Source organism: Tamandua tetradactyla, chromosome 6 (assembly GCF_023851605.1).
Source record: "Tamandua tetradactyla isolate mTamTet1 chromosome 6, mTamTet1.pri, whole genome shotgun sequence".
NCBI lineage: Eukaryota > Metazoa > Chordata > Mammalia > Pilosa > Myrmecophagidae > Tamandua > Tamandua tetradactyla.
The window spans coordinates 174,255,107-174,269,553 of NC_135332.1; the positions used below are offsets into that span (position 1 = coordinate 174,255,107).

General features: G+C 38.0%; 1 protein-coding gene across 4 annotated transcripts in view; it reads right to left on the reverse strand.

Annotated features, from left to right (window-relative positions):
• Nucleotides 1-14,447, reverse strand: part of ASAP1 (ArfGAP with SH3 domain, ankyrin repeat and PH domain 1) — a 401,437-nt gene that overhangs the window by 67,715 nt on the left and 319,275 nt on the right. For all 4 annotated transcript variants that reach the window (XM_077167668.1, XM_077167667.1, XM_077167671.1 and 1 more), the window contains one exon: nucleotides 1,314-1,401. In XM_077167668.1, the coding sequence (XP_077023783.1) occupies nucleotides 1,314-1,401 (88 nt within the window). The remainder of the gene's footprint in view (nucleotides 1-1,313; nucleotides 1,402-14,447) is intronic.

Genomic DNA, 14,447 nt, shown 5'->3' on the forward strand with positions numbered 1-14,447 from the left:
TACTTTGAAATTTGCTATATACTTGGTTAAACTGTACTTTGCAAATTTTCCCTTTTTTGTATGTTATATTTCAAAATAAAAATGCTAAAAAAGTAGGACACTGATAGAGCTTTCGTAAGATTAGCGATAATGTACATAAGGCACTTGGCAGATAATAGAGATTTAGTAACTGAAAACTATTAATAACCGATAGGTTCTCAATGCTAGGTTTTTTTAGCTTTTTGAAGTCATTTCTCACAATTTCATATCCTTCTCACCAATAACCAAGAAATCCTTTGGTCATAAAAAATCACAGGGACACTTAACTTCAATAATGCTGCAGAATGCAGCTTGGACGCCATCTAAGAGTCACATGACTGATCTAGTCATTTGGATCATTCACACAACTGCATTTCATAGGACAGGAAACTATTTTTTTTTGCTTCTACACATAGATCATGCATGTTAGTTCTTGGCATACCTTGCTGGGTTCAGATAAAGAAGGAAGAATGTTTAAGGCTCATGCTGCAATATTTCCAGCTAAAGAGTTCCTTTACTTGCACTGCCATCTACTCTATTCGTAACGTGTGCCTAAGTAAGAGCAAGCACAAGCCGCCAGCCTCAAAGAAAAACATCTACCCCGTCACCCCCCCACCCCAACTCTCTAATCACTCTGAGAATACAGGGAGCGAATGGCTCATTATTCTCTCACTACAAGAGAAAAGCAAATTCACCTGGACTAAGAGAGTAACATGACATAGCAACACCAATTTTTGAGTGGTTCAAACAGGTTTGAAGGCAGGTCTGCCTGGAAATAGAGAAATGGTTTTCCTTTTAAAAGTCTGATTTTTCTAGGGGCTGATCTCTGGACAAATGGGATCTATAGATATAGTAGCACACCTGCATTCCAAAGTCTAGGGTACTTCTTAACTATCAGCACAGATTAGAAACACCTGGGGACTTAAAAAAAACTGGGCTTCACATCAAACATGGTGATACAGCAGATCTAGGAGAGAAACAGGAATTTAGGAAAAATAGGATTTAGAAAAATCTCTCCAAGGACATAAAGCTGTGTGTCCACAGTCAAGAACTAGTTTAGTTCAATGAAAAAAATCTAAATTCCATTCCATTCCTGGGCAAATGTCTTCCAGCTCACTACAGGCAGGCTCTGTGCTAATTATGAGACCTGAGAGGATTTCCTGGAGCTGGACATGCAAGAATAACAAGATACCATTTAAGTTCCAACTCTGAAAAAACCTAGCTGGAAAAGCTGCTGCTTCAATAACCAGAGAATGGAAATGGGTAGGTACCAGAATCTACAATAACTGACTCACGTGATATCAGGTCAAAAGACTTCTTGTCCTCAGCATTCGGTTTCACCTGGCAGGTGAGAAGGTTCAATTTAGCTGGCTGTCGGTTAGACTACAGAAAAGAGAAAGGAGAAAAGAGAGAGGTTACATGCATTACTGTCCTTTCACCTGCAGGCTCAGTGCCCTTCAGAGCAGTATGCAATTTCATAAGGCCCAAATAGCTATTGCTCAGCAACATAAAGATAAGTTTTTAGTAATGAAGAAAACAGACATCTGGGAATCATTCCAACTTTACCACAATATGATACCATATCTTTAAGTTTCTGTCCTCAAATATAAGCCGGCAAATTTGGTGAAGTCATATTTTCCCCATTGGAATTCTGAATCCCATTAAAGAAGGGGGAAAAATCAGGTGCTCTACTAAACACCTTTAAACTGTGCATTAATATCCTGGTGATAAAAGGAATGAAACCAAGAATAATCTACCTGAAATTAGAATACTGAGTAAAGGATGACATGGCCCATATTTTCAAACTTCAACCTCCAAGTGAGACCAAAGGGAGAGATGTTTATTTGGTGTAAAATTTTTATTTTGGGTAGCACATTATCGAATTTAACCTGAATGGTGAGCTTATTTGAACACCATAATTACATGGAATCTTGAATAAAGCATGAGATTTATTGGTTTGTACAGGTTAGTGTGATGCCCCAGTATATCCCAGAGTAATTTGGACAGTGAATAAAAAAAGATTTGTAAAGTCCCCTTGGGGGACTGAGAAGAAAAGAGGAAATATTCAACTTCCCCATCTGGGGAATTCCTGTTATTCCCATAGGCAGTGGGGACAACCAATTCAATAGGCTGAACCCTCAATCTTAGAGCTCACCTCTATGAAGCTTGTTCCTGCAAAGACTAGGCTAAGCCTACTTATAATTACGTCTAAGATTCACCCTCAGAGAATCTCTTTGTTACTCAGGTGTGGCCTCTCTCTCGCTAAGCCAATTCAGCAGGTGAACTCACTGAGTTCAACCCTACTGTGGGACACGACTTCCAGGGATGTAAATAAATCTCCCTGGCAACGTGGGACCAGACTCCCAGAGATAAGCCAGGACCCAGCATCATGGGATTGAGAAAAACTTCTTGACCAAAAAGGGGAAGAGAAATGAGACAATATAAATTTTCAGTGGCTGGGAGATTTCAAACAGAGTCAAGAGGTTATCCTGGAAGTTATTCTTATGTATTATATAGATACCCCTTTTTTATGGTGTATTGGAGTAGCTAGAGGGAAGTACCTCAAACTGTTGAACTGTGTTCCAGTAGTTTTGATTCTTGAAGACGACTCTATAGCTATATATCTTTTACAATGTGATTGTATGATCGTGAAAACCTTGTCTTTGATGTACCTTTTATCTAGGTACGGACAGATGAGTAAAAAATAATAAAAATAATGAGGATAAAAAAGTAAATAAATAATAGGGGAAGATAAAGGGGTAAAAATTGGGTAGATTGAAATACTGTGGGTCAATGAGAGGGAGGGGTAAGGGGGCATGAGATGTATGAGTTTTTTTTTCTTTTTATTTCTTTTTCTAGAGTGATGCAAATGTTCTAAAAATGATCATGGTGAAGAATACACAACTATGAAATAATACTGTGAGACTGACTGTATAATATGGTTGGACTGTATGTGTGGATATCTCTCAATAAAAATATATTTTTAAAAAGAATAATCTTCCTGGCTTTCAGTGAAGAGTGTGCATGATCCATAGAAGTGCACTTACTGAAAGTTACAAATATCCAAGTACAGACTGTTGGCACTTTCAATAATGTATCTTACTGTGAAATGCTGCCCAACTTTTTATACAAAATGAACCAGTAGTCCATTATTCCAGACCTAATGTCCCAGGTATTCATGAATTTTGTTCGCTATGTGAAATTTACTTTAATTCTTTCAAAATTGCAAGGAGAAATACTACCTGTGAGGCTTGGTTTAGTAAGTCCCAATATCTGGAAAGAAGGTAAATGTAACAAGGACTTTAAATCACTTATCAGCAAATCACTTGGCCACACATAAAACATACAGACCCTGCAACATCTAGGTAGTCATGCTAACCTAGGCATTGCCTAAACAGAATTTTGCCACATGATTCTTCTAGTCAAAACTCTTTCTTGCCCTCCTATCTGCACTAGCCAACGGTTTACTGTAGGACCCCTGTAGTCAGCTTGTAGAAGCTGACAAAAGAGCGAAATGTCCAAGTGCTTGGGCTGGATTTTGCTTGAACAAGAAAAACCTCCTAACATGAGCAATGAAATCTTTAGTCAGACCCGCAGGCTTGCCCCAACTGACAGTCACAATACCAGAAATTCCCATTCTAGGAGCATTTCCAACCCAGGAACTTAAGTTTTTAGGCAAAAGAGTAGGGGAGAAGATAGAGGTCATATCAGAGAACCAATGAAACCTCTGAATGACAGAGATGACATGGGATAAAGACAATTTCAGTGACATGCTATACTTTTTTTTTAAACTTCTTAAAAATTGTATGATATATAAAGCAAAGAAAGGAAAAAAACAGTTTTCAAAGCACTCTTCAACAAGTAGTTTCAGGACATGCTACACTCTTAATTCTCAACAACGGGCAATGGACAATGAATTCCATTTACTTTCCTGTGTTCTCTGGACAATTCTTATGGATCTCCTCCCTCTGCAGTTTCACTGAGTTTAGACACAGAAAGCAAATAAATCCTTTCCTGTAACTACCTGCTCTAAAGCAAACTGCTGGCTGGAGGAAGTGAGAGACCCCAAGGATTTTCAGGTACATTGCATGGACATTTGATTTAGAATGGTACCAAGAATTAAAGTCCTTTGCCTTAGAGGAAAGAGTGCTTGGGAAAGGAGTCTAATGTTTTAGAACTGGTCACCAACCCAGAAAGTGGAGATGAATTCACAGACTTCCAATGTTTCCTTAGAATAAACCTGGAGTTTAAAAATCTTCAGACTCCAAAACCAACAGCTGCAGACACAAACCAAGGCCTAGCCTATGTAGATCTACATTTCATCTTTCTGGATGTTGAGAAGATCTCTTTATTTTCCATACGAATGGCAATAACATCTGACAGCCCAAGAGAGGTAGTGAGGGACCCCCATTAATGGTGAGACTGTGAGAATGCTATGTTCCAATCTGGAATCTACATTTTAAGGAAGATGTGAATAGGCTTGCAGAAGATCAAGAGATGATGAAAGAGGTAGAAAATGGGGACTTTTGGAAGACTGGCTAAAGGTATTATTTAGTCCAGAGGAAAGAGGGTTAGTGAATAACTTAACCATCTTTAAGTACATGAAGGGTTGTTGTAAGGGGAAGGCTGGGCAGCTGTTTTCCATTTGCATGGATGTAGAAGAAATACACTCAAATTGCAGAAGATGTGGGCCAGATAGAAGGAAGAACTTCCCAAAGCTTAAGTGGACTGTGACATAATAGGATTTCAAGTTCTCAATGTAAATAGAGAAATCTCTGTCTTTGAAAAATTTAAGAATTTTTAAAACACTATACAAACTCGATATGGCAGAGTGTTAACTAAATGATTTCTTATTCTTTCCCAATCTAGGCTTCTCTGATGTTTCTGAACTTTATTAACAGATACAACCAAGCAACAGATATAAAAATCTTAAAAAGAGAAAAAAACACCCACCAGAATGGCCATTATCAACAAAACAGAAAATGACAAGTGCTGGAGAGGATGCGGAGAAAGAGGCACACTTATCCACTGTTGGTGGGAATGTCAAATGGTGCAACCACTGTGGAAGGCAGTTTGGCGGTCCCTCAAAAAACTGAATATAGAATTGCCATACGACCCAGCAATACCATTACTAGGTATCTACTCAAAAGGACTTAAGGGCAAAGACACAAACGGACATTTGCACACCAATGTTTATAGCAGCATCATTTACAATTACATTGCAAAGAGGTGGAAACAGCCAAAATGTCCATCAACAGACGAGTGGCTAAACAAACTGTGGTATATACATACGATGGAATATTATGCAGCTTTAAGACAGAATAAACTTATGAAGCATGTAATAACATGGATGGACCTAGAGAACATTATGCTGAGTGAGTCTAGCCAAAAACTAAAGGACAAATACTGTATGGTTCCACTGATGTGAACCGACATTCGAGAATAAACTTGGAATATGTCATTGGTAACAGAGACCAGCAGGAGTTAGAAACAGGGTAAGATAATGGGTAATTGGAGCTGAAGGGATACAGACTGTGCAACAGGACTAGATACAAAAACTCAAAAATGGACAGCACAATAATACCTAATTGTAATGTAATTATGTTAAAACACTGAATGAAGCTGCATCTGAGGTATAGTTTTTTTTTGTTTGTTTGTATCTTTTGTTGTTTTCTTTTTCCTTTTTTTATATATATATATATTTATTTTTTTCTCTATATTAACATTCTATATCTTTTTCTGTTGTTTTGCTAGTTCTTTTCCTAAATCGATGCAAATGTACTAAGAAATGATGATCATACATCTATGTGATGATATTAAGAATTACTGATTGCATATGTAGAATGGAATGACTTTTAAATGTTGTGTTAATTTCTTTTTTTTTAATTAAAAAAAAAAAGAAAAAACCACTCAGCTTAGTATTAACTGTATTCAGGAAAGCTAATGAAATCACTCACATCTCATTTCTAACCACTGATTATTTCAAAGAATATTACTGGAAATCCTCTGAGGATAAATATCAAGTCATTCTATAATCCACAACATCAGTGATGACGACATGCATTTATTCTCTTAGAAGCCTGTCAAGTCTATCAGACTTAGAAGTGCCAAATCAACAATGAACTTCATTTGACACAGATTCATTTTGCCTATACCTAGTGTTTTTCCCCCAAAATGAGCTGCCAATGAGGTATCTGACAAATGACCCACCATCCTGAATATGACTTTGGGAAGCAATGAGCGCACAATTTTGGACCGTCTTAGCAGCTGACATATTCAGTATGTCCAAACAGAGTCTGACGGGCACTGGGTAATCAATTCTGTTTATCTTCCTGTGCATCAAAAGGCATGAACTCACTACCGCAGTAAGAGTTAATTCTAGACGTCTGCATAACTTTCTAAAATCTCAAAGCACTTTCTCAACAATTAGTACTAATTTATAGGTATACTTAATAAGGAAGGTATAATTTTTCATGGGGTTTTAGTAGACTAAAATCAAAGAAAGACTAAATGACCAGCCCTGGGCTACCTCACTGTGGAACAGTCTAGTCTCATGTGTTTTTTTTTTTTTTTTAAGAGTTAAAAACAATTTTATTTAAATATTTCAAAAATTCCCAAACACTCTGTACCCACCAAGCAACAACAATGCCTTCCTCTCACCCGGCCCCTGGCCACCAGTAATCTACTTTTTGTTTTTCTGTGAAGGCAAACCCCTTGCAAAATCTGAAAAGCAGACATTTATTTGTTGTTTGCCCTTTTCTGGTTCTTTCTGTCTTTGAGTGGCCAGCTCCCTTATTTTCCTTACCAAATCACTTAATATTCCTGCTGAGAAATCTCATATGTTCTCAACTTGTTCCATGTTAAAAAATTACTCTCCTGTGAGCACTACTAAAGCACCCTCAGCTCTTCAGTGGTCACTCAAACAGTTTAGGAGAAAACTAGCTGATTACCTAACTGCAGTAATTCATTCTAAAGCATAGATAACTGTGGATTCCCTTAACTCTCCCAACTACCTTAACCATGGCACTGACTTCCAGCTGGCAGAATGTAGGTGAATGCAGGTGTGTAAAAGTGGCGATTTCCAGGGAATTCTCTTTCATTGCACGCAGTAAGGAACTTGATGCTCTACTTGAGAATATATTCTACTCTCGATTCAACAATTAAACAATGTTATAATTTAGATAGGAAAAAAAATGAGTTATCAGGGCACCTGATAAAAAGAGGGGCTTATAGTGTCTGAATGTGCTGGATACCCACTCATTTAGTTATTTAGTTATTTCCTCAAACAGTTATTGACTGTCTACAATTTGCCAGTATATAGTTTGGGCTACCACAGGAAGAATTTTTAGACTCACTTTTTTTTTTTTTTTTTTGCATGGGCAGGCACTGGGAATCAAATTCAGGTCTCCAGCATGGCAGGCAAGAATTCTGCCACTGAGCCACTGTCACACCGCCCCTAGACTCACTTTTCCTTTTTAACTGTAGTAACCACCTTAATCCATGCCGTGTTACCCTAACCTGAGTTCAGACACCAACTTAAGAAATAGTTTGACCTAGAACAGAGGTACAAAATGTGTTAATTTGATATCAAATATCTAAGATTTGGAATATGTTCTCTGAAAATATCATTACATTTTATCAACAAAATAGGCAGTGACTGGATGAGATAAAATTTATAGCAGATTTATATCATCTTCATACGCAACGGCAGTACATTACAACAAGCTGGAATCATTATCTTGACAATTACTTAGCATTTATTTGTGCCAGGTACTGCTCTAAATATTTTACCTGCTGTTCTAGTTGGCTAGCTGCCGGAACGCAACACACCAGAGACGGATTGGCTTTTAATAAAAGGGGATTTATTTTGTTGGTTCTTCAGAGGAAAGGCAGCTAACTTTCCACTGAGGTTCTTTCTTACGTGGAAGGCACAGGATGGTCTCTGCTGGTCTTCTCTCCAGGCCCCTGGGTTCCAACAACTTTCCCCGGGGTGATTTCTTTCTCTATCTCCAAGGGCCTGGGCTGAGCTGCAAGTGCTGAGATGAGGAATACTAAGCTGTGCTACACTGTGATCTCTCATTTAAGCACCAGCCAATTAAGTCAAACGTCACTCATTGCAGCAGACACACCTCCTAGCCGACTGCAGATGTAATTGGCAACAGATGAGGTTCACATACCGTTGGCTTATGTCCGCAGCAACAAGATTAGGTATGCTCACCTGGCCAAGTTGACAACTGAATCTAACTAACACACCTGCATTACTTATATAATGCTCACAATAACTCCAACATCAGTACCACTAGCATTACACCCTCCTGACAGATGAGGAAACCAAGGCACAAAAAGGTTAATTCTCTTTGTCTTAGGTGAAGGGAAAGCATTTTTAAGGGATCCATAATTTGTTGTACTAGGAAGGGAGAGGTGAGAGTGGAGTGAAAACCAACGGGTTCCAGACTGCAGGTCCTGTGTTTTTGTACCTTCAAATTTGTTAAACCAGAACTTTCTTTAGTCTTTTGCCAATCACGTGCACAAATGGCCACACTTTCTGAATTTGTGGGCCCTAGATTAACGAGGTTTTATTTTACCCATTTTTCTACTAGAAATACAGTTACACTGGAAGCACAAACAATGGCATGCACTGGGACAGACCTACAAGGAAAGATTAAGAACCATAACCCTCCAGCTGTAAAAGGACCATTTGACAGTTCCTCACATCCTAGGTAGTGTCAGCAACTTCCTTATTCTAAAGTGGGAGTTGGTAAGAAGGAATCAAGATTGCAATTTCTGCTGTTCTTTGAAGCCCATATGAGAGACTGCTACACAACACCTGGCGATAGTGGTGCTACAATTGGGAACTGAAAGTTCTCTTTGGTTCTGAATGTTTGGAGCAATGCAAAGAAAAGCAACTTATATATACTATGAGGTACACGGTAGAATAGAAAGAAGTGATGGAAAAAACCCCATAATTTAGGTAGACAATCAGATATGGCTTTGAGTCCAGGCTTAGTCCACCAATAGAGCCACAGGCAAGTTTCTAAACCCTTTGGACTCGCAAGCTTTCTCATCATAAAACAGAAAACTAATGCCAAGGGCCTAGTGCTTCTCTTAAAAATGGGAAGCTGCAAAGGTTCTAGAATTTAATTTCTTGAATTCAAATTCTACTCTGGCACTTAATCATTCTATGACCTTCAGATTTCTTACTTTTAAAACGGAGGTAATCACAACTACTTCACAAGAATAGTATGTACTGCCAATTGTATGAAGTGCCAAGCATGTAGCAAGTGCTCAATAAAAGTCAGGTGTGATGTCCATGTAGCTGATACGCACAATTCTGCTATATTCACAGTTTCCCTCTACATTATGATAAAATTCCTTGTAAAGTGCAAACACCTCTGGGACAGTTAAGTCACTTAGGTGCAGACAGATCACATCTAACATCAGGGTTATAGAGGAGGGTAAAGTGAAAGGGGCACAAGCCATCGACAGTAAGAGGGAGAGACGGGAAACAGAAGAGAGCTTTGGGGCCAGAACGGTGACAAATGTGAAGATGCAGGGCATGCAAAAAGAGCAAAAGGACTCCAGACAGACAGAAGAATCATAGGAGGTGATTTAAAGGGCAGAGTAACTAGCTTCACCTGTGACATCATTTGTTTATCTGGCTACTGAGGTTGTGAAGACATGGAAGAAGCCAAGATCAACCCACTACACTCTGATTTTACTGGATTACTTAACAGAATACTTAACTAGAATAAAGAAGATGGTGAGAACTAGATTTCAAACTGGCCAAGTTCTGACTGAGGTTGTCCAAAGATTTTAGGAAATGCACCTGCAATTGGCTGCAGATTTCCACACCTTGCTTCCCCTCCCCCCACAGTCTCTTCTTTCTCTACATTCTATAGCACTGGCAAATAAGTTAGGGAGAAACTCAATGGTTCTCCATCCTGGATGAATATTAGAATGACCTGGGAAGTTGTTTTTTAAACACTTTTATTGTAAAATTTCCCACTGTAACCACTTTCATGTGTACAATTCAGTGATATTATATTCAGAATATTGTGCTATACCATCAGCACCAAAACTTTTCCATCACCCCAAACAAAAACCCTGTATCCTTCAGTTACTCCCCTTCAGTCCCAGTTATCTTGAATCTACTTTCTATCTGTATGTATTTGCTTATCTTAGATAGCTCATGTAAGTGAAATCATATGATACTCATCCTTTTGTGACTGGCTTATTGCATTCAAAATGATGACTTCAAGGTTCATCCATATTGTTGCATATATCAGAACTTCATTCTTTTTTATGGCTGAATAATATTCCTTTGTGTGGGTATATAGCACATTTTGTTTATCTACTCACCTCCTGATGGACACCTGGGTTGTTTTCATCTTGTGGCTAACTGTGAACAATGCTGCTATGACCACTGGTGTACAGATAACTGTTCGAGTCCCTGCTTTCAATTGCTTTAGGTTTATACCTAGAAGTAGAATTGCCAGGTCATATAGTAATCCTGTGTTTCACTTTCTAAGGAACTGGGAAGCTTTTTAAAACATTCTGAAGCTTGGCCTTTACCTCCAGAATCAGAATCAGGATCTGAGGGTGTACTGTCATGGTTGAGAACCACTGGATTGACTGAGTCAAGTGTAGCTTTTTTTAACCACTGATAATGGTTTCACTGAGATGCAAGTGATATGGATTTTCATCTTAAATGAGCTCTGTATTGATGCTGCTATTATTAAATCTTAGAATTCAATTAGTGAAAGAGAAGAATTTTCATCAGGAATCAAATAGAGGAAAAATACCCAAAGAGTGCATTATTTATAAGAATGAACCAATTGTAAGATGCAACCAGATAGACTCTTATACTTATATTTTATAGAACTTGAATTTGGGTAGTCCTCTAATAAACATTAACAAACATCTTCAGTTCTGCATCTGCAATATGGCAGAAGCCTACTGTGATGGTTAATTTCATATGTCAACTTGGTTAGCTTACAGCGTTCAGCAGTTCAGTTAGTAGTCAATGGCCTGTTAATGTGGGTTGTTGTTTTTTTTTGCTCCAAATGAAAAATAAAACTTCTTGTGTCTCTAAGACAAGCAGACAGTTACAACTTGTAGCCAGGACCTAGGCTAAATTCTCAGTCACGGAGATGGGGCTTTAGTTTCCTTGAAGTTTATAATTCAAAGACATGGTGCCCAGGCAGTTAAGAAGACATTTCCTGGATTGTACAATTGGTAAGAGGGTTATGGACCCTTACAAAAGATTTACATACATTTCAAACGGACAGGGAAAGGATTTGCAATTACAAGTGTGTTTTCTTTAGGAAATGCTTTATGAAAAGAGAAGTGGAAAAATGTGAGGGTATTTTATGGATTTAAATCATTAATCAGTTGACTGCCTTCAGCAATGAGAGTAATTTCCTCATCCAATCAGTTGGAGGCCTTAACGGGAAGAACTGAAGATTTCAGCAGTCGGGAAGTACTTCTATCTCTACTTCAGCTAGCTAGCTTCTCCTGTGGAATTCACTGTCACTTTCATCAGCATTCCCAACTTGTGGCTTCTCCTGGGGTATTCAACATTACCAACGAGTTCACAAATTGAGACCTGCCTAAATGAATTCAAACTTACCAATCCCCACGGTCATGTGAACCAATTCTTACAATAAATCTCTTTATATATATGTATAACGTATCTCCTGATCTGTTTTTTCTGTTGGTCGGTTCTGTTTTTTTCTGGAGAACCCTGACTAACTCATCTACACAGATCACCACAGCAATCTCCCCAGTTTTGGAAACAGTGCTCTTTATTTTCATATGTCTGTGTGTCATTATCTGTACAGCAACAACTGTAATTTCTTCTGCCTGGGAATAACATGACTGAGAAGATTCAACACTAGTGCCTTTGGTCCAGAGGCTGTATTTTAAATTTAGCTGTGAGTCAATTTTGGTCTTTTTTTTTTTTTTTTTAAGGTTATATGTCACAAGAGCAGCAGGGTGAGGAAATGACTGCTAAGATGAAGAAATATGACACTACTTGAGCTGATGAAAGACATAAAACCGAAAATTATTATTCAGGTAGGGGAGGGAAATTCAACTAGGAATTAAAATAATATTTGTTCAATTTTTTATTGTTCTTGCTTAACTGAGACCTTCGTTATACTAACTAAGCTCATTCTTGCATTTTTGCATCCAAATTATATAGACAAGACCCACTTTCCAAAGAGTTTTATTTAAAACCTCATCAAGGAGGGAAGGAAAGTAGTATCATTTATACCCATATTGGCTTCTCTTAGGCACTTTGGACACTGTTTCTGGCCTCAGGATTTTTCTTCTCTCTTTTGGGAATGCTCCTCACCTAGCTTTACTGCTCCCTGCTAGTAAAAGTCTTCCCCGACCACACTAAAGTAGATGCCCTATTTATTTTCCATCACAGCATCCTGCTCATTTCTTTTAAAGCATTTAACCATGGTTTACTCCAAGCTTCAGGTGGGCAAGAATCATTAATTTACCACTGTATCTCGTTCAGTGGCTGGCTTAGGAAGGAATTAAAAAAGAAAATTTAAATGAGCCAATTATCACCATTTTATGTCAAAGACAAATGAGATTCCAAGGGTTTCCATAACTTGCCCCAGCTCTTACAACTTATTCAGGAGTTTGGGCATGGGTATAATTACTGCGAAGTGCTCTGTTACAATTCACAGTGCTGTATTCTAACCTCTTGGGAGAAAGGAAAATATTCTCTTCTTGCAATGACAATGGAGACAAAGACATGGAATCATGGCAGTGGTCCACAATAGCCCCAGAACGCCATAAAGGCAAAATCATGGAGAGATTATTAAAAACACTCTAAGGAAGGGAGCAATCTACTTTGCAGGTTTCTGTGCTTCCTGAATGTATCTGTAGAGCATCTTTTAAAGCCCTTGAAGCCGAATGTTACCTTCAGGCTCTGGATAGGACTGAAAAACAAGTCTTTAGAGAACTGTCCATAGGTCCAAAGAGCCCAAGGGCAGGAAGATATATATCAAATTCTTGCTTTGGTGAAATTCTGTGGAATGTGACAGAGCTGCTGTTAACCCCTAGCAAGCAGAAATCAGATTGCTCTGAGAGGACAGATTTTCAAAACATGCTTCATAAAATACTTTGCAGGGTAAAGGAAACAGCAACAAAAAAGAATTCCCATAAAACAGTTAAAACTAGGAGGTAGTAACAATTAGGGAATAAGAAGGCAACAGTAGTAAGAATAACAGCTGACATTTCTTAGCACTAATTCTGTTCCACATCTTGTTCTAATTATTTATCATCAATGAAGGTATTTTATCTTCACAACCACCTATGAATTGGGTACTGTTAACAGGTTCATTTTATTTAATGGGGAAACTGTCGTTAGGGATTTAGTGTCCCTGGAATACAAACCCAGGTAATTTGCTCACTGTCCCTGATGGTGATAATGGGTATTAAGGCAATAACAACGACCTTAACACTTAACACTTATTGGGTTCTGTAAGGTTTTCAATGCCTCATATCTCATTTAATTCTCACAACAGTGAAAGGCAGGTACTATCATTATTTCATTTTACAGATGAGGAATACAAGTTAAGAAGCTAAACAAAAGGTACACATAACAGGTAGCTAAGAGGGCATTTAATTACAGGTTGACTCAAAGGCTGTCAACTTAATCTCCCTTTTTAAAGTGAGCGGGATACCATGCATGTGGTAATTCAAAGAAATCCCATGCATGTGGTAATTCAAAGAATCCCACGCATGTGGTAATTCAAAGAAATCCCACCTGATTTAATCCAGCTGAATTTCCAACCTTTTGAGTAAAGTACCAAACCTCCTTTGTGGACTTCTACACGATACTAAGTTCTTTCAGTATTGGCTGATTGAGAAAAACATGGCTATGAATTTAATGATTATTACAGTATTAACCATAAGAGCATCTGCAGGTATTTGAAAAATGTAAGACATAATTTAGACTTCAGATGCAAATAAAAATTCATGGAACCCTTGTAATATTTTCACCACCTCCCCTCCACCCTTCCCCCAGCAATCTCCCACTTCTTTCCAGCAAACATTACAGCCTTTTTTATTCCAAGATACTATGATCTAGTCAATGACAAGGTAAGGAGTTTGCTTCATTCCAAAGAAGAACTATTATTTTGATATTTTCAAAGACCTAAGAATTTGGCATCTGAGCAAAGCTTGATGATACAGTAGAAAGAGCACAGGATTTGGGGGTTTTGATAACTGGATTTTTGAAAAGCCTGGTTCGTTTGGAACTGTTTTTTCAGAAGCATTAAAATAAATATACTACTATAATTCTTATACTTTTGATAATTCATTTTATTTCATAAGTAATGCTTTTAGTTAAAAAAAAAGACAAGGAAGCAATTCAAAGGTAAAGGAATCTATAATGTTTTCAGTGGGTT